The sequence below is a fragment of the Carettochelys insculpta genome, chromosome 31 (assembly GCF_033958435.1).
Source record: "Carettochelys insculpta isolate YL-2023 chromosome 31, ASM3395843v1, whole genome shotgun sequence".
NCBI classification, from domain to species: domain Eukaryota; kingdom Metazoa; phylum Chordata; order Testudines; family Carettochelyidae; genus Carettochelys; species Carettochelys insculpta.
The window spans coordinates 13518413-13542023 of record NC_134167.1 but is presented as its reverse complement, the minus strand read 5'-3'; the positions used below and the strand labels follow the sequence as shown (position 1 = coordinate 13542023).

At 50.0% G+C, this 23611-nt stretch overlaps 1 protein-coding gene across 1 annotated transcript; it reads right to left on the bottom strand.

Annotated features, from left to right (window-relative positions):
• Positions 1-337: 337 nt before the first annotated feature.
• CKAP2L (cytoskeleton associated protein 2 like) lies at positions 338-22759 on the bottom strand. Its single transcript, XM_074981873.1, has 9 exons — positions 22698-22759; positions 20551-20617; positions 15777-15843; positions 13427-14697; positions 9357-9564; positions 5742-5897; positions 4404-4467; positions 1534-1717; positions 338-937 (listed from the first exon to the last, which is right to left on the bottom strand). Exons 1-9 carry the CDS (start codon positions 22726-22728, stop codon positions 712-714), a joined length of 2274 nt encoding a protein of 757 aa, XP_074837974.1. The 5' UTR covers positions 22729-22759; the 3' UTR covers positions 338-711.
• Positions 22760-23611: the final 852 nt, after the last annotated feature.

Genomic DNA, 23611 nt, shown 5'->3' with positions numbered 1-23611 from the left:
AGCTCTGCCTTCATGTTTGGAAGAAATTCCTTGCAGATCACTACAGTCACTGAAATTCTGCGGTGCTGGGAGGTCTTGCAGCTAAAGCAGCTGCTCTTAGCCAGTCCCTAGAGTTCTCCTGCACTAGGCACAAGATCCTTAGTTGTGCCAATTGCACGTATGCAGAGAAGCCCTGCCCAAGTGGTGGGATTGCAGCCCAGGGCACCTTTGCAAGGTCCTTCCTTTGGTTTCCTGTTCTGTCTCTCAACTCAGCAAGCCTGGAGTACATGCCGGGGGGGCGGGGGGGGAGCAGCTGCCATGCACTGGCTCAGGGTATTCAGGGTTATACTTCATCCATTCACCTCTGAGCTTACAAAGGAGGTCAGTGTCATCTACCCATTTTACAGATGGGCAGTCTGCTGCACAGAGAGGTGAAAGTGACAGGGCAAAGGCAGAGCCGAACCCAGATACCTTGTGTCCCAGGCCAATGCCATATGCACGAGGTTATGTTGCCCGTCACAGGGTATGTACATTTATTCAGAGAAGTAACACTGTAGAAAGGCAGTTAGACATTTCCCCAGTATATGTACAGGCTGCCAGTTACCCAGGCAGTGGAGTCCCTAAGGGGAGCTCTGCCCATGAAGTGTCGGTCTCGCTGGGGGAGCCGCCAGCCTGGCCTCTGGGCCACTTTTGCTACAGAATGTTCTCCCGGCAGCCTCCCCCTTCTGGGCTTTACAAGCCCCGAAGCTCCAGGTCCTCCTCCTCAGGCAGGGCCTCGTTTTTGCGAATTACAAAGTGGCTCACGTCCTCCATGGCCATTATTTCGTCAAGGGAAGACACAACGGTGTCGTGTTCCTTCAGCGCTGCCGGGTAGCGGGCCAGGGCCTGCTCTATGCGCAGGGAACGCCGCACCGGCGTCAGAAACTTCAAGTTTTGCACCTCAGACGCTCCCTTCATTCTGCAGAGAGTGGAGGGGAACAGCCCTTTAGCTCAAGCGTGGCTGGCAGAAGAGGTCCCTTGGCCTGTCCAGCCTCCCAGACCAAGACACAACACGCTAAAGCAGGAGAGGGTGGGGAAGCGATGAGATTCCCAGCCTGGAGAGTGGGTTTCTCCCTACGCACAATAAAAAGCCCATGCCAGCCTGAGAGGCTGCAATGCGGACCCTTTGGTGAAGCTTCCCTCAGATCGGTCTCCCCCTTAGAAATCACCAGTCGGGGCTGCCACAGCTCTGCAGCATGCCAAGGCTATCTGCCCACCCAACACAGTCCTATTAAGCTTTCCCTACGCATCGATGACCAGAAGCAAACAAGACCCAGGACTGACAGGATTGCAGCTACGGCCAAGACACGGTGGGATCAAAGCTCCAAGCAGTCTTGCCTTGCAAAGCTCAGGAGCACGGCCGGGAACCAAACACCTGCCCCAGGCCCCCATGACAGAGCTCCTGGCTGGCGACATGCCAGCTGACGGCAACGAGTGGAAACGGCTGATGGCGGGGAGAACAGTATAGAACACCAGGGCTAAAAACAGCTTCATGTGCGCTCTGCGAGTTCTTACCTCGGCACTGGGACCACTTGTAACTTAATCGAAGAGACTGGCTTGCCGGTCAAGAACCGTAGAGTGGACTGTGGAGTTGTTACAACTTGCTGTCTTGTTCCAGGGCAAGGAGTCCTGGGCCCCTGAAGCCCTGGTTGCTCACCTGCATCCTCTGCTTCGATAGACGTCACCTCAACAGAAGGGTCTGCAAGGGAAGTGAAAGAGCATGTCAGTTTCAAGTTTTGTGACCCCAGAAACACCTTGTAGTGCAACCACAAATGTAGGGGGCCTGACAGGGAAATCACTACACAATATTTATCGTCTCCCCACTGGAAAGCACTAGGGGTCTTTGGCGTGTTAGAAACAAACACCAAGGAGGTGACAGCTGATTAGCCGAGAGGGGAAGGGGGATTATTTTCTGTGGTAACCCCAATTTAATCCAGACACCCTACAGCAAAATGAGACTAGCACTGCTAAATCTTAGCAATCTTCTCCATCAGTAAAAAGCTCTTCCCATACATCTGGAATCTCCAGGAAAAAAATAGGTGTGATAGCCAGTCACGCCCCTGTAGGCTTTATGAAAAATGAATATGCATAATTGGAAGATGAACTTTGCACAAAAAGCCTCACATAACACGTGCTAATGTTACAATCCACTGAATGTGTACCGCCTACTTTTGTGCATGTATAATTTAATTTTTTTATGTGACATTTAAATCTGAAATGCGAATCTGGTTTTAATGGGCTAATGCAGGCCGTTATTGATATCTTAGAAACTTAATGGCTCAGTACTCAGAACAATGAGCTGTGGAAGTCCAAACCGTGGTTGGTTCTAGAAAGACATGTGACCTGCCACCTGGTATTGGAATCTATCCTGAACCTGGTATTTTTCGATAGACATGAGGAGTGCTAAACTAAGGGTTCCTGCTCTGGGAAAAAGTCTATTTAAGCGATGGTCTTGCCTTCAGCTAGCCTTTGAAACTGCCCGGCCCACTTAAAAGAATATAAAGAACTTTGAAGATCAACTCAACTCAAAGCCTTTTAACTGAAATCAGAGCTGTTTAGGATAAGAATGAGTGTAATTAGTGGATTAGAACTAGCTAAACTTTTCTGTTCATTTTAATTGAGTAATTTACTTTGACCCACCTGTTTTCATTTGCAACCAATGTACTCTGTAAGCTGAGTGCTGGGGCAACCACCCAAGAGATTCAAGGGCTACCCAGCTCATTTGCAGAGTGCCCACAGCCACCCACAGTGGGCAGTATGTGTTTCAAATTGTGGTGCGCATAAAATTTTTTCCATCCACACGCTGAAAAAGATTGCATGCGGTGTTCCTGCTAATCACTCAAATCCTACTTTCTATACTTAATCAAAACCCAGATGCAGTGTAACCGTTAACCTGGGAGAAGCAAAATCTGTGCACCTTTGTCACCGAAGAGGAGACACCTTATGAGCTTTCTTTGTGTAAAACTTTTCCAGAGTACGACAGATTTGAGGTTTTGGTCCCCTTTTGGGCTTGTTTTCTGGGTTCTGAGCCCCTAAAACAGGATCCTCCCACAGCAGAGTTGGTTCGGTTTCTGTGCTTCTTTGCAAAGTGGGGCAGGTAACCTAAACTCTGTGGTTTGGCTGGGGCAGGGAGCAGAGAGCCTGGCTCAGCAGGACAGGGTGGGGAGCAGCCCCAGAGAGCAGAAAGGCAGGTCTCAGTGGCACAATAAGCCCAAGGGAGGACAGCCCTGAAAGGACTTCTGTGATTCAATTCGTCAGGGTCCCCATACTAAGATAATAAACTTGAAAAACATTTGAAGTGCCCAGGCCGCCTTTATCTCAATGCCTCAGGAAGACAAGCTGATCAGAAAGTAGATGCCGAGATACCAAAGAGGCTGCTGGGCAGAGCTGTTGGATTAGAAGACCAGCAGAGGTTTGAGGGTGGGGTGGGACAAAAAAAGAGGTTAAGTTCTTGATAGGGGTCATCCCGGCTTCTCCTCACGCCCACACTGCATTGGCCTGGCTGGGATGGTTTAGTTGAGGCTGGCCTTGCTTTGAGTAGGGGACTGGATCAGAGGACCTCCTGCAGAGGTGGTAAAAGTACCCAAGGAGTTACTTGAGTATGAGTACAGCAGCTTTGGGGAAGGGCTGGGGTGTACTTAAGTACAAGTCACCGGTGTCCCTCTGGACAACGACCTGAGTGAAAGTACACCTGAGCATACATCACATGTTTATTGTACTCAAGTACCCAGAAGTGAGAGCAGCTGCACTTTTACTCCAGTAACTTTTTGGGTACTTTTCCCAGCTCTGACCTCCGGAGGCTTCTTCCAACCCAAACCTTCTATGGTTCTGTGATTGAGTGCGCACGGGGAAACCTGCATTTCATCTCCCAGCAAACGCACAAGTCCAAGATCCCCAGACATTTTCTGTTGCCCAGAGAAGGAGAAGAGCTGAAATCTGCGTTGTCCTGCTCTGTAAGGCTTCATCTTGCTCTCTTTACCCTTCCACATTGGCCTTACCGCAGCACCATCAATAGGAACGCACTATACGCAAGTGCGTGTTACATGGCCAGGCTCACGATCGCATCAGATTCAGAGACCATTGCTAGTTTGTCCCCTTGCGCAGAGCAGGACCTACGTTTTCAAGCTAGCCTGGCTTTCAGAGGAGCTCAAGTATCGACAGTCTCCAGACAAGTCAGAAGGAGCCACAGGTGCTCAGAACCTATGACAGTTGAGTACGTTGATGCCATGTTTTGACTCCCAGGTCAAACAGTTTTGACCACCGTTTCCTTCTACTCCTAAGAAAACATCACCGTCCTTCGGAGGACTTTTCCCCATTCATTCTTCCATGTTCCTCTCAGTTCGCCAGTTTGCTCAACCCTCGCAAGGTTTATGAGCTTGCGTTACCTTGGGACGCTTTGTCTGCCTTCTTCAAAAACTCAACAACAACTTCTCTCAGCTCCTGGATTGGCTGCAAGAACAATTGAGAACTTTAAGGTCTGAGCACATTTGAAAACGGGGGCACCTGACCCAAGACTCTGGGTCCTAGAGAGCACAGTGTGCGTGGAACTCACTCTCTGTTAAACCGCAACGTAGCTCCTCCCATCAGACAGCCAAAGCAAGGAGGAACTAAGCTTAAGGCTAGAAAAACCGAACTAGGTCAAAGTCCAGAGACGAACCATAGACAAAAAGGAGGGGGAAATTGGAACCAGACGCAAGTCGTCTTGCACGAGCAAGCAGAGGACTGCTACATGCAGTCTGCAAGAAGACAGACAGTCCACCCCCTACACAGTTTGGTCTGTTTCCTGACGGTTCCCCATCCTCTGGGAAAATCCATCAGACATCTTCATGTCAACCTTTCTAAAACAAAGAATAACCACCACTATCCCAAGCTCCTATCTTCACTCCTTATACTGGATATCACTTAATCCTATATCCTTTTGCTAGATGAACGTGTTTTACTCATACTATAAATTAGTTCAGCGCTGTGATTGAAGTGTCTGTCAAATTGCAGTTAAATTTGTAAGTTGCAGTGTATTGTCGCATTAAAGAAGCAATTAGCAACTTCAGCAAGAGCTCCAGGAGAGGGCTAGGCATTACAGGGAGACACCATTGGGGAAACTCAGGACTGGGAGAGCGGTGGTCACTGTGCAAAACCCAGCTGTGCAGGGGAAACCAGTGACACCAGATGGAAATGGACTGGACTTAAGTAGAAGGGTGATGACACTCATACCATAGCTGAGAATTGACAGCTGTGCAGAATCTGCCCCATCTCCCACAGCTCCACCCGCTAAACTACGCTGCCTTCATCAAGCCATAGCAACTTCCAGACCCTGGTTGAAAGGCAAATGAATCCTATGTTACTCTGCGCCTGACACTAATGGGGAACCGGCATCTCCAGAACTCCTGGATGTTTGGAGAAAGGCATGAAATTATGCAGCTGACTGACCATTCTCAGCTAAAATTAGGGCTACCACGGAGCCATGTCAGCATGTCTATTCACTGCAATACAAGCTGCTTTAAGAGACGTTCAGTTAAGAAATTAAACTACAAGCACACAACCTCTAACCAAAGCTGGCTATTGAGCACAAACGTTTGTTTAGCTTATAGGAGAGGCTGCATCACCATGGTGGGTTCTCTCAGTCTCCTGGACAGGAAAAGCTCCGTGAGGGGTGTTGACAGCAGGAGCAGGTTGCACTAGCTCGGACATGTGGAGCAAAGGAAGTTCGTGGAGCAGTCACTCACCACAGCTCCAGCACGAACCGCTGCTTCGTACAAGCCAGTCGCGTCAACCGTGCCGCTCCGAGCCAGCAGCTTTGCCTTGCAGATCCAGAACTTGGCAAACTTCTCTGCCTCTGGGACGCCGGACAGGGTAGCGAAGAGCTCCTCCGAAGGAAAACCCTGCAAAACCAGAGCCATGTCAGGAAGAGTGGGGCCGGGTTAAACGGGAGGAAAGCTCCTGACCTGGTTAACTGCTAACATCCCTCAGAGAGAGAAAGGATGGTCTTTTATTTGAGGCACCTGGCTGGGACTTGTTAAATACTCAGTTCTGCCATATATTTACTGTGGTGACGATGGGAGAGTCACTGTGCCTCAGTTTCTCATCTGCAAAATGGGGATATGACAGAATGTTCACAGCTGTGTGTCAGCTCATTAGGCCCGACATGCTCACTACATCTAATCCACTGTCGGAATATATGCCCTGAACAATCACAGAATCCCAGGGCTGGAAGGGACCTCAGGAGGTCAGCTTGTCCAGCCCCCTGCCTAGAGCAGGATCAACCCCAACTCAGTCATCCCAGCCAGGACCTTGTCCAGTCGAGGCTTAAAACTTCAAGGGACGGAGAATCCACCGACTCTCTGGGCAACGCATTCCAGTGCTTCACCACCCTCCTGGGGCAGTAGTTTTTCCTAATATCTAACCTGCACCTCTCCCTCTTCAACTTCAGACCATCGCTCCTTGTCCTGCCATCTGACACTACCGAGAACAGTTTCTCACCCTCCTCTTTAGAGCTCCCTTTCAGGAAGTTGAAGGCTGCTATTAAATCACCCCTCAGTCTTCTCTTCTGTAAACTAAACAACCCAAATCCCTCAGCCTTTCCTCACGGGTCTTGTGCTCCAGACCCTTAATCATTTTTGTTGCCCTTCGCTGAACCTGCTCCAGCAAATCCACATCCTTTTTATACTGGGGGGCCCAACACTGGACACAATATTCCAGATGTGGCCTCACCAGTGCTGAATAGAGGAGAATAACTACTACTTTAGAGCTGCTTGAAATACTCTTCCTAATGCACCCTAATATGCCGTTAGCCGCCTTGGCTCCAAGGGCACACTGTTTACTCATACCCAGCCTTTCATCCACCATAACCCCTCGGTCCCTTTCCATCCTACTGCTGCTGAGCCAGTCGGTCCCCACACTGCACCATGTGTGCATGATCTACTCAAAGGATTACACGAATGTGCTGGAATTAAGACTAAAAAGTATTTAGACAAGTGTGGGGCAGTTGATACCTAGGCGTTTTCCAGACAAAGGAAGGCACTGTTGCCAGGCTGAATTGGTCTGCCATGTAAATGGAGCAAGGTGTGACTAAAGACAAAGAACCACATTTGCGTGCCAGGCAAGCAAAAAGAGTCAGAGCAAAGGACTGGGGAAAGGAGTGATCGCTAAGCATGGGTAAGTTGATTGTAGAGAAGATGATTCTAGCTTCGGCAATTGCATAGCTTGAATTGACTTATCTGGCGGTCTTGGCAGAGGGAAGTCGATTGCAGAAACTCCTGTCAAGCTCCTTTACTCTTCGCGATAATGAGGAGAACAGAGGTCGACGGCTGACACCAGATAGTTCGATTTGAGTGTGTGGGGGGGGGGGAAGGGGGGGGAGGGAGAAGGAAATCGACCTCCGGAAGAGCAGCCCTGACCAGGTCGTTCTTCCGTGGAATCTGGACGTGCCCTTAATCACACCCGGGGTGAAGGCTGCTCACCGCCCCCCCCGGAAACCTTCCTGCCCTTTGAAGCAGAATTAACAGAGACTTTTCAAAGTTTACTGCACTAATGAGAGAAGGGCTGAGAAGTTAGGGAAAAGCAACACCTTGAACTTGGACTAACTCAGTCAGAATCCCAATAATCATTGCTGGAAAAAGATTGTTCAATGCAGTTTCCTCACTAAAGACTGTAGTTTAAGTTCGATCTTAGTCATTAAAAGCATATTTTTATGTTGGCAATCCTTTCTACCTTCATTCCTTATACTGGATATCACTTAATCCTATATCCTTTTGCTAGATGAACTTGTTTTACTACAGACTAGTTCAGTGCTATGATTGAAGTGTCTTGTCAAATCCATTAAATTAGCAGGTTGTAGTGTACTGTCTCACTCAAGAAGCAATTAGCAACTGCTGCAAGAGCTCCAGGAGAGGGCTGGGCTTTACAGGGAGACGCCTTTGGGGAAATTCAGGACTGGGAGAGTGGTGGTCACACTGCAAAACCCCACTGAGCAGTGGAAGCCAGGATGCGATGTGTATACTTGTGCACAGGCTGTATGTATCAGAGGCCAGAGCCACAGCTGCAGAATACTTAAGGCACCCCTGGTTGCAGAGCAGGGGGTGACAATCAGTGTTTCCTCTAACTCCCCCACACCCTCTTATCCCACATCACCTTCATATTGACACAAACAACAAAATGCAGGTGAAGCCAAGTGCTCTGGGGTCCAAGGACTCTGGGGTAAGGCTGAGGGGTTTGGGTTGGGGGTGGTGGGCTTTGGGGTTCAGGCTTAACTGGGTGCTTCCCTGCTGGGGATGCTGATGAGGGGTACCACCCTACCAGCCTCAGCAGCTTCAGAGCTTGGGGAGGAAAAATCTCTCCCCCTGCTCCAGACCTAATGGGGAGCTGCACAGCTTGGGTGGAAAACTTTGAACACAACCCACTCCTGGTCTGGAGTGAACCCTAACATGTTATAAATGTATCCCAGTGGCACTGAGGGGCTACATTCAGTTTTTGAGGAACTCAGATGCTGTGGTAATGGAGACCGTACAGATACCTAGAGAGATCACGCACGGTAGCTGGATATTTCCAGCAGTGAAACATAGTAGCAAAAGGATTCTTCAAGAATGTACAACTTTTAGCAGTGAAACATACATTAAGGCACAACGCTGGGCTTGTTCCTGGATTGTGGGCAGCAAGAAAAATTCTGTGGCAAGAAATTTGAAATCCCAGGTAACACTCAAGGTATCACGTATCGTGTCATCGACTGATGATGAAAAATTCTCATTTTAGCACAGATTTCAGCACTGATCTGCTGCAAAACAAAGTCTCCACAGGGTCTCCCTGGCTGCGGTGATGCCCATTGCATAACTCTTCCAGGACAGCCGAGCAATAGATTTACACCTTAAGTATGACATTAATGTTTCACCGGCGGAAAGAAATGGCTCAGCATGGAAACACACTGCCCCTACAACCACGCATGCTGCAGTTCTGCCTGAGATCTGTACTGACAGTTTGCTTCAGCCCAGCTGGTTACACCTAACATAGGCAGCAAACGACAAATGGTTCTCACTGCAGAATGAGGCTGTTTGGTAAGAACTAGCATTGTCAGACCAATGGCTACTGGGCCAGATGGACCAATCTGACAGTGGCCAACTGCAGAAGCTCTGAAGGAAATGAACAGAAAAGGGCAACTATCAAGTCATCGTTCCACCCAGTTATCCATGCAAAAACTGCCTGCAAGCTTCATAAGCCATGCCTCTGTAATACAAGCTCGGGTTGCCTCAAGCTACCTCTGCCGAACTTCATATGATCTATGCCTGACGGGCTCCCAAAACACCTTAAGAAAAGCAGGTTGTTAAAGCCACTCCTGGCTCTGTCCTCACCTTCTCAGTGAGTTCCAGACATTCTGTCAACATGTTGTTGATCTTGTCCCTCAGGCAGAGCTGCTCTCTCTTTTCCTCCTCCTCCTCCTCCATGCCATTCCAGAAGGATAAATCCAGCTGCTTCTTGACTGGGGTTTTAGCTGGCAGTGTCATGGGTGGACGTTTGTAAGATTTCCCTTTGGATGCCAACCACTGCTCCAGCTGCTTCCTAGCAAAGGACAAGGAGATCATTAGAGCATCATCAACCTCCCAGTCCTCACTTAACGATGCTCCCCCGGGGCTACAGGTCTGATTTTGGTCTTAATCATGTCAAATCCACTTTGTTTCTCATGAAAGCCAATAGAGAAATAGTCCAAGATCTCAAGTATCGGAGGGGTAGCCGTGTTAGTCTGGATCTGTAACAGCAACGAAGGGTCCTGTGGCACCTTATAGACTAACAGAAAAGTTTTGAGCATGAGCTTTCGTCAGCACAGACTCACTTCTTTCTGTTAGTCTACAAGGTGCCACAGGACCCTTTGTTGCTGTTACAGTCCAAGATCTGTGGCGACAGCTGGGTAAGGCTAGGAAAGAACCCCACTTCTTAAAATTAAAGAGCCAGTCACATCTCCTTCTTTCCACTCAGTCAGGTGGGAAATCACTGGCATTTCCAGTGCTTGACCGATTCATAGACAAGTTACTACGTTCTGAATAGAGCCTTCAGCTGAACCAGCATTGAGCCTTCAGCTACAAGCTTCAGCCCTTGTTCTATGTGACGGGATAGTTCAGAGAGCCCTTCTCACCCGAATTCCCTTCTATCCAAAGTGCATCGTTAGCGCAGTCTCATGTGCTCTCAGCAAAGTGAAACTGGCCCTATTCCGGGAAGCCGTACTCAACTGGTTTTGCTGGGGAGGGCGGCTGAAAGAGGGGAAGTGTAAAATCCACACAGGAGAAAGCAAAGTGTAGAAAGGTTGTTGCTATCTCTGTCACTCAAGGGCCTTGGTGAGAAGAGTTCCAAGCTTAGCAGACGCTACTTGCCAGGCTCATAGGAAAGAAGCTGACCAGACACACCACTCTGATGGGACCAGCAAGGATCCCAGAGCGCCTCTCCTCTCTGATCACTGGGGCTACTGCTGAATGTTGAGGCAGGACCCTGCCTCCAGTCTTTAGCTAATCACATAGATTTTGAAGCCCAGACAAGCGGACTCATGACCTGGTAATTTTACCCCCTACGGAGCAAATCCATCCAGTTAAAAATATTCTATTCAGGGCCAGATTTGTGCCTCCCAGCAACTCTGCAGTTCATAAGATCTTGCAGAAACTTTCCAACACATTAGAAGGTTTACATTCTGTGCTTTCCAAGGAACCCAGGCAGCAGCTTGAGACAAGCATGAGAGGGGAACTCAATGCCCAGCAGAGATGTAAGGCTTTTCCAGAGTAGAGGAGTGGGGACTTTAGTAAAGGAAGGGACCCCCCGCTCACCTGAGCTTCCCCTAAGCTGCCTTTTGTTTTGTCACACATCCCCTCCACGCTGGTGCACAAGAAAATTCACTCTGCTCTGGATGAAAGAATTAGAGGGAGCCCTGCCCACCATCCCAAGTGATTACTTTTCTGAAGCTGGCCCTTTGTGTACTCTGCATGAGAGTGAAGGAGTAAGGTCCTTTTCCTTTTGCTTGTTTGCAAGCCAGATGCCAAGACAGATTCAGTCCCTAGAAATCTCATCTATGTCCCAGCCTGTGAGTTTTTTTCAGTGTCTGGGCATTAATACCAGTCAAAATGCATCAGAGAGGTAGCCGTGTTAGTCTGTATCTTCAGAAAACGAGCAGTCCTGTGCCACCTTATAGACTAACATATTTTGGAGCATAAGCTTTCGTGGGCAAAGACCCACTTTGGCAGATGACTCATGCATCTGGTGAAGTGAGTCCTGGCCCACGAAAGCTTATGCTCCAAAATATCTGTCAGTCTATAAGGTGCCACAGGACTTCTTGATGGCTAAGTCAAAACATAGAATACCTCAGTATCTCTAGACCCCTACAAAGGGAAAACGTAGCCAGTGGTTCCCAACCTCAGGTCAGCAGACCCCTGGGGGTCTGCAAGAGGTCATGGAATAAAAAGAAAAAAAATGATCACAGAAAATAAGTTCCAAATAAACTGCAAAGTTACAATCAATTATTTTTAAATTAAATCTCTTCCAGCTATGTTAATTGCTGTCCTAAAATCTCTGTTGTGGCTTCCTTTCTCATTTAATGGAGCATACACAGCAGCTAGAACTGGCTTTGCTGGGGGCTACTGGTATTTTGTCTCTCTCTACTCCGAATTTGTGTAATACCCATACATCAATTTAAACACAGCAAAACTTTTGAAAAATGTTGACCTTGCAGGGAACCTGGCAGTTATGCACTTAACTGCCACTTTATTTGCCTAAACCACAGAATCAGACATCACTGGGATTCACAGCCCACCAGCCTCTGAACGCTGTAGTCACCTAAACTCATTTGATGCTTACGTTTTTGCACTGAAAGTTCCCAAGATGTCTGCTTCTGCCTCTATGCATGTACCCTGCAGCCCCACACCAGGAGTTCAAATTCTAAAGACCCAGAGCCACTTACAAGCCTCCTTACGCACCTGCGGGTTCCAAGTTGGCAAGCATGTTAGAGCCCCCCTACTGCACTGGGTGAGCTTTTGCTAGCAGGCTGGGATTGTGTGTGAGGGCAAGAGGTGGGCGAGTGGGGGCCTGTACTAGTAAAAAGGCTGGGAACCACTGTCCTCGACTCCCGCGATCAGAAGTTGCAGGTCAGTGTAAGAAGATACTCCACTTCCATTCAAGTTTACATTATTGGGAATAGACATGGCAACTATATTGGAAGATATTCAGGTGTACATTGCAGATATCTCGGTATAAATTAGCAGCTGGTCTACCTGGCACTAGGTAATAAACCTTTCACTTTCTCAGACCTCTTCAGTCCATATCCCAGCCAACAGCATTTAGCCTAGCTTGCACTCAACAGATCACCTCCAACAACGCACTGAACACAATTCAGAGAACTGCACCATCTCCGTATGCTTTAGGTACTGCTTGTTGCATTGGAAACACCAAGCCCTTAATGCTTTTTCACAGCATTGTTTAGAAGGGTACTGACAATACTCACAGTTTTATATACAGTAGCCCCAGCCCCCCAAATTACGCCAGGGTTGTGCTCCCGCACACCCTTGCCTAACTCAAATTTCACACAGGTGCAGGGGGAGGGAGTGGAGAGCAGCTGAGAAACAGGAAACTGACCAGTGCTGGTCAGTTTCCTGACTCCCAGAGTGGCTGGAGCTGGGAACCAGTGCTGGTAAGTTTCCCAACTCCCACAAGCCCAAGGGAGCCAGGAGCCAGCTCCCCACCACTCTGGAAGTCAGACACGGCTTCTCCCAGCTAGGGGAAGCCAGACAGGCAGACAGTTGGCGGTGGCACAGCTTCCCCCAACTGGGGGAAGCCAGGGAGAAGCCATGCTATCACAGCTGTCTGTCCCCTGGCTTCCCCCAGCTGGGAGAGCCGGCAGCTGGAGCGGGGAGCTGGTGGAGTAGCTGCAGTCCCCAGCTCCTGGGAACACCGCAATTTTGACTTGCACTTAACTCACAGCAACACAAGTTGAAATTGCACGTATCCAAATTTTGGATGCAGCCTAGGGAGAAGCACCCGCTCAGCTGTCGGGTGAAACAATATTGGGGATCCTGGTGAACCTCGACATCTGTCTGCCTCAGGATGGCCATACCTAACTTAGCAATAAGGAAACTTTCCCTGGCAGAGAAACTCCCTTTGAGAAGTACCAGTAGCTGAATTAGATGTAGTTGCTGTACCAATGGGACGAGGGAGAAGAGAGGTTCAAGCCAGGGCACCTGACTCCCTCATGGAGAGGAGGCAGCAGGAAGGTAAAAGCAGAGCCCTTGCTACCACAAGGCAGGAACCCATCTCCTGCAGCTGATGCTGAAAAGCCATTACCTCCTGTCTTTCCGCGAAGGCAGCTTGCTGGGAGGAAACAAGCGAATCGCCCCATTGAGGTTACAAGAAGAAGGGAAGAGAGGCGAGAACTGGAAAGAAAGCAACTCACTTGCGATTTTCAGCAGCTGAGATCTTGGGATCCCTTAACAGCTCTTGCTTGGGTGTTCTTTTCCTATTCCTGAGCATGCCACCACTGGCTTGGGCTCTGGAAGTGCATATACCTACAACGCAGTTCCTGGGAAGATCGTTTTTGGATTTTGTTCCCCGAGGGAGAGACGCTTTCTTCAAATCTTTAATGCACTGCTTCCCTTTGGTTGCCTTCGGTTGCCAGTTGCCGGCACCACCTGCTTTTGAAGGTCTATCCGACATGGGCTTTGACTTTGCTTTCCGTTCTATCAGAGAGGCCCTCTTGGAGAGATGAGAATTTGTGGGAGACCGTGTCAGTTTCAGATTTTGTCCAGATTTAGCCTGTTGCTTGGACCTGCCAATTTCCACAGCGCCAAGAGTTTTACGTGCTCCTGACTGCTTCATGTATTGCTTGCGTGCAGGCGGTTTTGCAAGATCGAGCATTCCAACTGCCTGTAATTTCACTGTGTTTCGCCGCGCAACACTGGGATTCGGACACTGTTTTTCCACGCCTGACTTCCTGGATAGCTGAGGCCTAGAAACGGTAAACATTTGGGAAGGAGGCACTGCTTTGCTGCTCGGTCTTTGACGACACACGTCTTTAGAGCCAGGTGGAGATTTTGCTAGTTTATTCCCTATCAGTTCCCTACTGATCTGGCGGATAGTAAATCTGTCTTTCAAACTCCCATTGTTCCTTGGAGCTGTGCCCAGGGTATACCTGTGCACCGCAACTCTTTTGCGGTCTGGATTTCTTAAACCAGTCCTCGATTGTACCGTCACGTCCAGCCCAGAGTCTCTCCTGTTCTCAGAAGATTGCAGAGTGGTTTTACTTGGAAAGTTCTCTTTATTACAGTCTACCATTTCCTGCACAGTCTCACTTACTGAGTGACGCTGTTCACTTTGGGGGTCTCGTCCTGTCTGGGTCAACATTACAGCACTTTGATCTGCGACTGTCCCCCGATTTTCAGCTTTCCCAGTCTCTTGTATTTGATTTAACTGATGACAGGTAGATGACAACGATGTTCTGTTCAGTTGCTTTTGATGGCTTTTGGTTGACAGAAGATTGGCAGGCGGCCATGTACCCTGGCATGGGGGTATGGGAGGAGCGGTCTTGGGCCTCTGGGACACAGAGACATTTGAGGACTTGTGCTGAAGAATGTGACCTGCACTTCTTGTGTTTTTGACAGCAGGTGCACAATCCTTTGGTATACATTCGGGCACTTTTGAGAGAACATCCTTCTTGGCTCGGACAACCTCAGGAGGCAGAAGATAAATATCAGTCATAATATGAACATAACCCACCACCAGATTCATAAACAGACCCCTTCACACTTCATATCCAGTAAATAGAATAGTTCCTTCTTGTTTGCCACCCTCCCCATTGCACAGAGGCTCTGGGGCAGCTGTCAATGGGAAAGTGTAATGTAAATAGCTATCCTGAAGTTTTCAATATTTCACACTACACACACAGACATTGCCATAACACACCTCTTTAGAGGAAGCTCAGCTTTTGAGTGCATTTAGAGACACTTGTGATGTGCCCATCTGCAAAGCAAAGCAAAGCCTGAGTGGATTTGGCATAGGCTAGCTCTTACAGGTTGAGGTTTTATGCATAATAATGTCATTGGCGTACTAATGTGTAAACACATGGGCCACTCCAACGGTGTTGGCCAAGAGCACGCAAATTCCAACAGTGAAACACGTCAATCAGAGAACAAAAAAGTCACCACAAAGCCATATAACGTGGCTTAGTTGTGTTTGCAGGTAGCCCACACTTCCGGTTCTGAACTTCTGTGCAACGTTCTGCCCTGACAAACAGCTGGGGCTTCGCCTCACAGACAGAGCGCTCTGTTTTAGGGGTGGCTACAATGGTGATGCTTTAAAGTAAGGGGCCAGCAACCTTTCCAAGGTGGCATGCCAAAATTTGACCTTTTGACCTCTGTACAGTCCAAGTGAGAGGGATACTTTTTGAAATCACTACTTACAACAGCTTCATTAATAAATTAGGATGCAGAGCTCTACTGTGTAGATGGTGGTTGGTAGCAGTAGCTGATCTTTTGTTAATCCACAGGCAGCCTAGCTCTGAGCGAGCTCCCAGCCGCATGTGTGAGGAGGGATGGGGCTGAGCTCCTGCCGATGAAAACCCATGCTGGGGGCTGCTGACCCCTGTACTGGAATTTAATGCTTAAATGTTTGTATTTAATTCCCCCTTATGCCAAGCACTCCATTGGCACCACTCTTAGGACACGGAACCCAATTTATTGCATTTCTACAGAGCCCCTCACCATGCCTGAGCTGATCAGAGTCATAAGAGAAAGGTCTTTTCTACTTACAGGTCCTGATTTAGAACGTGATGGTAACGGTGGATTTGGCCGATTGGTCCGATCCCTTAAATAGGGTCTACAGAGATTTAAAAAAAGTAATAGAGGATGTTAGATGAAGGACTAAACATTAGGCAGCGGTTCAAAAGCAATCTTACGTTAGTTTCTGAAATGCTTTTAAACAGCGGAGACCAGTTCGTTGACTGTGACACTGGCAGACGAGCTGCCAGCTCATGCTGGAGCCCGTGGTCAATACGTTTGTATATTAGCATGGATTACAAGTGATGATTAATATATGTATTACTCTGTACCTACAGTAACTCCCTAGCACCCCCAGCTTTACCACGGTGATATGATCAGGATGTGTGTTGTGCAAGGTATGCCTTGTAAAGTATCATTTTAAAGCCTTCAATCTGCTGAAGATTGACATCCCATTGAATTGTATGTAGATCTATGGAGTTTTGTTACTTGTTTGTTAGTGGAAACCTTTGTGAAGTTGGAAACACTCACATCCAGCCTTTCAGGTCCAATAAGGGGGTACCCAGGTGCATTAATGGCCCACTAGAAGAATGTCTGAGGAATCATATACAATGGAAGCTTCTCAGAGATAGCACCAATGGAGACTTCTTGCCTCACTATAGCAAAGGATCTTTCCAGTAAGCTGCAAGAAGCTATAAAGGGGCAAAGTGACATCCTCACAACTCAACACTTGGAAGCAGGTCTGGAGAACAAAGACTGAACCCGGTGAGGTGGCCTGAGGTTGAAAAGAGAAATCCCACTCTGTGTATGAAGGAACTATATCACCAGGGTGAGACAATACCCGATTTAAATCCTGTCTGCATGCACACAACTCAAATTGTGAGTTTACATTCTCTTTCCTGGGTAATAGACGTTGATCTGTGTGATTTAACGCACAGCGCTCGGGAAATCTGCTCAGGAACAAGAGCTTGTGCATGCGCTCTCCACACCAAGGGAGGGGCCTTGCAGCCAGGCTGCCAACCCAGGCAGGACAAAACAAACCAGCACTCCCATAGCACTTTAAAGACTAACAAAATGTCTCAGGTGACAAGCTTTTGTGGCGAGCCACTTGTTCAGCTCTGGACAGTACAGTTCTTAAACCTCTGTATTATTGGCTCATGAACGGCTGGTAAAAGCATTCATGTTACACAGCAGCGTGTATCCCTGCCTGTGGATGTCTGTTACATGCAGCACCTGGACAGATTTACAGCATCTCACAGGGAGCCCAGGTTGGCAAGTCAAAGGACTCAGCAGTACCTCAGTTCCAGATTGCACTTCGGGAAACCCATCACAGCATCAAAACTAACGGGACATTACTTACATGGTTTTCACTGAATCTCTATCCTGTCATAAAGTAGTAGCTGACATTTAAATTGTGTATACCTCTAACAAAATAACCTATTATAGGCCAAAGAAAATTCATGAAATGCAAAAGAAGAACTTGTCTGTCAAAGTACTAATTTCAAAGCAAGTGGTCATTGTGCGTGATGGATGAGGGCAAAGATCAAAAACGCATTCCTTACTCCCCCTCAAAGGAAAAGCCTACAAGGGTACTGACATTGTCAGCTGTCTTCTGTGAGAAGAAGCTGCAGGTATGAATTCAAGTGAAGGTCTTTCACCTCTGGACAATATGGACTCCGTTTCTGGAGATTGCTGCTTTGCGTAATCAGAACACTCTGAAAAGCCTTTTGGGAAACTGGCAACTTATTACATCACTGCTACAATTTGGAATTACAAACTGTGATTCACCTGTCTATAGATTTTACCTGCTTTAACCTCTCAATAACCCATTTCCTTTTCTTGGCTAACAAACCTTTAGAATTGGCTACCACCCACCAACCCTCTCTGACTGCAGCCCCATGAGGCGAGGGGATGGGAGAGGAGGATCAAAGTTCAGGGCTTCCCTCCTCTGGGGGCCCAGGTCTAGCTAGCAGATTTTGGGACCCTCCAAGGTGCTAAGGTAGTGTCAGAACTGAGAGGTTCAGTAGCAGGGGGCTGCCAGGGAGCAGGATAAGAAAAGGGGAGCAGGGTCTGGATGGGAAAGATGGTTCAGGAGCAGGCTAAGAGTGGGGGCCCAGGTGGGAGGGGCATGTGTGAGGATGATGTGGGGTGGGGAGGGAGGAAGAACACTTACCTGGTGCGCCTCCCCAGACATACATGTGGCTCTGAGCCCTCCATCATTCCCACTGGTCATGATTCTCGCCAACGGGCTCAGCACTTCCCTGCACTGCCACTGCCCCTCCAGGAAGGGAGAGCAGAAGCATGCAGAGACTCAGGCACAGCCCATGGGCTGGACCCGGCCCCAGCTAGGGCTGGATCGGGCCTGCTCGGCTCAGGCTCCCTGCCACCTCCAGTAGGTAGCTGGTGCTAGAATGCCAGCCACACGGGAGGGCTGCCGGCCTGGAGTGCCAGCACAGGCTTCACACTGCAGGGGAGGGCTGAATCCAGGCAAGCTACATGTCGCAGGTGGGTCAAGCTAATGCTTCTAGTCCCCAGACACTAATCTAAATGTGTTGTGATTTTTGGTGTAACCAACCATTTTGCACAAAGTCAATTACAGTCTGGGCAGCCAGATACCATGGAGTAAATGATGCTCCCAGTGTAAGACATGTATATTGTTACTAGGTTGCTGAAATCTAAATTACAGAACAGTCACCAGCTTGGGGTGTCTGTCCTGTTTTCTGACAGTCTACCCAGAGGGGTGGACTCTCAGTTGGAAGCCACGCTAGACAGCATGACAAACTGCAGTGCAATATTAATAAAGATTAGCAGCTCAACAGGAATGTCTGTGAAGAATACAACATGCTTAGTAAGGTGCTCGGCAACTACTGGTACTACAGCCGCAAAATGCAGTCGTTGTGTGATTGACAAGCTTCAAATAAAGGCAAAGCACTTGGGCAGAAGACAGTTGAAAGACAACTAGAAATCTCGTCAATTTCACAGAATGGTAAATTTAGAACAATTTCCTATTCCACACCGGTTCTCTCCCACATGACTCCAACTGCCAGTTTTGGCTTTACAACCTTTTTTTCTTTAAAAAAAAAAACCAAAAAAAAAAAACCCCATTTTTCAAAGAGAGACAACCGCCCACCTCAGAAATAAGGAAAACTAAACAAGATCACTGCTCTCCAAGTCAGACTGGCCTCAAAATTCCTGCTCCAAGATTGGGCCTAAATGACAACATGATATTTTTTTTTTTGGTCAAATACAAGGACTGATTATTTTTTCCTGTTTACGGTAATCTTAGGTGTAACTATAGTCAACATATTCGGACCAGGGTAGTTTGAGTTAATTACATCCTTTAATAGGACAAAAGCCCCAAAAAACACCAAGCAAAAACAAACCACCACTTGAAGAGGCTGTCACTAAGAGAAAGCATTATGCATACTGGAAAACATAATTCCAATTAAACATATAAAGTGATTAGGACTAAGTTAGCTGTTACCACTTGAGGGAGAGCTCTTAGTCAGTGTGGGGAGTTCTCAGCAAACAACCACTCAGCTGTGCAGCAGCAGTCGCAAAAGCAAACAGAACTTTGGGAACCCTGAAAAAAGGGGATAGAGAATATCTTGTCTCTTTATAAATCCATGGGGTGCCCACATTGTGAACGTGGTGTGCTGACGTGGTCACCTCATCTCAAAAGAGACCCTGATGTTGAAAAAAGTTCAGGCAGCAAAAATGATTAGAGACTTGGAACAGCTGCTATAGGAGAAATTAGCAAGACTGGGATGTTTCCACTTAGAAAAGAGAAGGATTATGGGTGATGATAGAAGTCTATAAAATGACGACTGGTGTGGAGAACACAGAAGAGAGACAGTTATTCACTTGTTCCCATAACTAGAGGTCACCAAATGCAATTAATAGGCAGCAGGGTTTAAAAACCAACAAAAGGAAGTATTTCTTCAAACACCACTCAGGCCGTGTTTGCACTAACCAAAAACTTTGAAATGGCCATGCAAATGGCACTTCGAAGTTTACTAATGAAGCGCTGAAATGCATATTCAGAGCCTCATTAGCATGCGGGCGGCCACGGCACTTCGAAATTGACGCGGCTCACCCAGACAGGGCTCTTTTTCGAAAGGACCCCGGCTACTTTTAAGTCCCCTTATTCCTATCTGCTCACAGGAATAAGAGGACTTAGAAGTAGCCGGGGTCCTATCGAAAAAGAGCCCCGTCCGGGTGAGCCGCGTCAATTTCGAAGTGCCGTGGCCGCCCGCATGCTAATGAGGCGCTGAATATGCATTTCAGCGCTTCATTAGTAAACTTCAAAATAGCCATTTCGAAATTTTTGGCTAGTATAGACATAGCCTCAGTCAGCCTGTGCAACTCCTTGCTGGAATATATCATGCAGGCCAGGGTTCAAAAAGAGCTAGATAAATTCACAAAGGGTAGGTCCCTCAATGGCTAAGGGCAGGGATGGTATCCCTGGTCTTTGTTTGTCAGAAGTTGGGAATGGATCACATGATTCTCTGTTCTGTTCATTTCCTCTGGGGCTCCTGGCATTGGTCACCGTTGGAACAGGTTACTGGGCTAGGTGGACCTTTGGTCCATCTGCTGTTCTGATGTACTGCCAAAGACGTGATTCAGCTTTTGTGACAGCAACTCTGTGAACCACAATTTGAGCAGCAGTTACTATTGTAATTTCCCCTTGCCATTACAGGAGCAGCTAAGCACAGGGAAACATGCATTTTCAGTGAATGCTTAACTGAGCATTCTTAAGTACAAGCAAGTAAGACAGGATACCATTAGAAACTTTGTCCAAACTTACTTTGTATTTTGACATTTCAGCTTTCCTTTGGCTGCTAAATATTCCTGAAGCTTCTTCTGCCGTTCTTCTGCAATGAGATCACAGTATGGTACAATATACATTAAAAAAATAGGACTTCATATTTTTTAACATATTACCGAGACTGTAATTTGTGAATTAATTCACAACAGTAACATTATTTTAACCTCAAATAAATCTCTTGGGCTCCCTTCGCTGCTGTGACACTGTTCTCATAGAAATAGACCGAGGCAACCCACCATGAAAGTAGCTCATACCGGTGGTTATTTCAGAGGATAGCGTGAATGTTCAGATTTAAATTCTTTAAGATAGAACAGATGAAGGTTGGTTTTGGGAGTACAGGACAGAATGAGGCTGTGCTGAAACTTTGAAAGAATGAACTAAAAATGAAAACTGGGGCTATTTCTCCAGTATGGACTTCATAGTGGCAAAAGTCAGCTGCGTGGTCCCAGTATGCCCCACCGGCATAATTAAATCACCAGTGAGGCATATCTCCCAGCCCAGTACTTTTGTCAATCAAAATCACATTGGCCAGAGGTGTGTTTCCAAACCCCGCCCCCCACACCCCAGCTATGTCCATTTTGTTTGTACAGGTTGAAAACTCTCCCATCCAACACCCTCGGGACCTGACCAATGCCAGATGAGAGAATTTGCCAGACAACAAGAGGTTAATATTGTATAGCATGTTTCTAACTCTTCCACTGCTTACTGGACTCTTAGAAGACATTTAGGGGTAAATTACAGCACAGAAGACTGAAAGCCAGGAGTGGTGGCTGTAAACAAACTTTGTGGGACCATGGGAAACGTGGCCACACCATGATGAATGGTTGACTGGCGAACTAAAATCACGTGTGGCTCGCTTACATTTTTGTCTGATTTTGTAGGCAAGTAGTTTTTAAGTGACATGAAACTCGAGAGCCGCTAGATTAGAGAATGAGCGCTAGGCATGCGACGGGGTGTGTCTACGCTTACTAGAAGATCGACTCCTTCACGGTCGATCTTCTGGGGGTTCAACCTCGTAAGCGACGCACTCAATCGAACCACCAGGGCTCGACAGTCGGCTCTGATACGCCTCATTCGTGCAAGGAGTCGAGGGGCGTGCGCTCCATCGACCTCCCTCTGTGTGGACGGCTGGGAGAATCACGCTGGGACATGTCGCCTCCAGCTACGCGATTGTCTTGCCGTGGGGGGCACTGCCTACCTGAGGCGGAACGTCTCGGCCTGGCGCAGACCTGGCCTGGGGTGCAGTCAGCTAGAAGAGAAGCCCTGCTCCTCCCCAAGCCCACCCCCTCACGCCTCTAACCCCGGGGCAAAGAGCGCCCCGCCCCACAGCCCCACCTCTAACAGCCCCCAGGGCAGCGTGTGCCCCCAGCAGGGCAGGGCCCACGAGTCCAACCGCCCAAAGCTGCGCACCTCGCCCCCCGCCGCCACCAGCGACCCCGCCCCTTCCCCCCAGCGACCCCACCCCCGGGGGCAGCCGCCCCCCGCGACCCCGCCCCTTCCCCCCCCAGCGACCCCACCCCCGGGGGCAGCCCCCCCACCACCGCCAGCGACCCCGCCCCTTCCCCCCCCAGCGACCCCCCCCCCAGGGCAGCCGCCCCCCGCCGCCACCAGCGACCCCGCCCCTTCCCCCCCAGCGACCCCACCCCCGGGGGCAGCCCCCCCCGCCGCCACCAGCGACCCCGCCCCTTCCCCCCCAGCGACCCCACCCCCGGGGGCAACCCCCCCCCCCGCCGCCACCAGCGACCCCGCCCCTTCCCCCCCAGCGACCCCACCCCCGGGGGCAGCCCCCCCCGCCGCCACCAGCGACCCCGCCCCTTCCCCCCAGCGACCCCACCCCCGGGGGCAGCCCCCCCCCACCACCGCCAGCGTCCCCGCCCCTTCCCCCCCAGCGACCCCGCCCCCCGCCGCCACCAGCGACCCCGCCCCCCCGGGGCAGTTCCCCCCCGTGACCCCGCCCCCGGGGCAGCCCCCCCTCGCCGCCGCCAGCGACCCCGCCCCCCCGGGGCAGTTCCCCCCCCCCCGCCGCCAGCGACCCCGCCCCCCCAGGGGCAGCCCCCCCGGCCAGCGACCCCCCCCGGCCCGCGACGCGACCCGGCCCCCCCCGGGAACTGACCCCGCGCACTCACCCTGCGCCGCCGAGGGCCGCAGCCGCTCCATAGCGCCCCGCGTTCTCCGCCGGCCCGGCCGGTCGCGGCGCTTCCCCCGCCCAACCGCCTCTCCGCGCTCATTGGCCGCCCGCGCGTTCGAAGCGGCCAATAGGCGAGGGGAGGCGGCGCAGGAGGCGCGAGGCCCCGGCCATTGGCTGACGGGGCGCGGCGGGGCGGGGCCCGCGGGGTGTCAATCACTGAGTGGGCTCTCCCCTTCCGCTTCGCGCTGAGAGGGCGGGGCAAGGCGCCTCCCGGGCTGAGCGGGGCGGCCGGTGCTCGGCGCTGTACAGTGCCCCCATGTCTTTACCCCGCTCTCCTCAGCGGCCAGCGCGCATGGCTGCCCCCCTCGCAGTCCTGACAGCTTCCCGCCCTCCGGTGACACACCCCTGCGGGGCCACATCCCTGCCTGCTCCTGCCATTTCCATGCCCTGCCCTGCCCTCCCCCCACATCCTGAGGGTCTGCTGGGGCAGTGGTGGTCCAGCTCCTAGCACAACCGCGCAATCCCTCAGTCATCCCCATTGGGAGGTGCAGGCACCACCGAGCACAAAAGCAGTCCAGTCTGGCCCTGTCTACACTAGCACCGCACCCTCTGATATTTGTTTCCTAGAAGACTTACCTGGCATTGGATGTGGGGGCTGGTGGGGGTACAGGATGGAGTCAGAGCAGAGGCTTGGATAGGTGCGGGGTTCAGGGCAGGAGGTGTGGGAGTATAGGGGTCAGGATTCGGGGGTGAGGATACAGGAGTCAATGCAGAGGGTTGGGAGGATGCGGGGTCGGGGAGAGGGTGTGGGTGGCCAATGGCTACTCCCCATGGTGGGGAGAGCAGCACGACCCACCCACCGGCTTCTTCCCCGGGCCGACCCTGGCGAGGGAGAGGATGCACCCCGTCTGG

Excerpts from the sequence above, each read along its gene's own strand:
- CKAP2L (XM_074981873.1), bottom strand. The coding sequence starts at position 22,728 with ATGGAGCGGCTGCGGCCCTCGGCGGCGCAGG. Across the intron at positions 20,618-22,697 it reads GCGGCCCTCGGCGGCGCAGG|AAGAACGGCAGAAGAAGCTT; the intron begins GTGAGTGCGCGG and ends ATCTCATTGCAG. Across the intron at positions 4,468-5,741 it reads CGGTTCGTGCTGGAGCTGTG|CCAATCCAGGAGCTGAGAGA; the intron begins GTGAGTGACTGC and ends TTGTTCTTGCAG.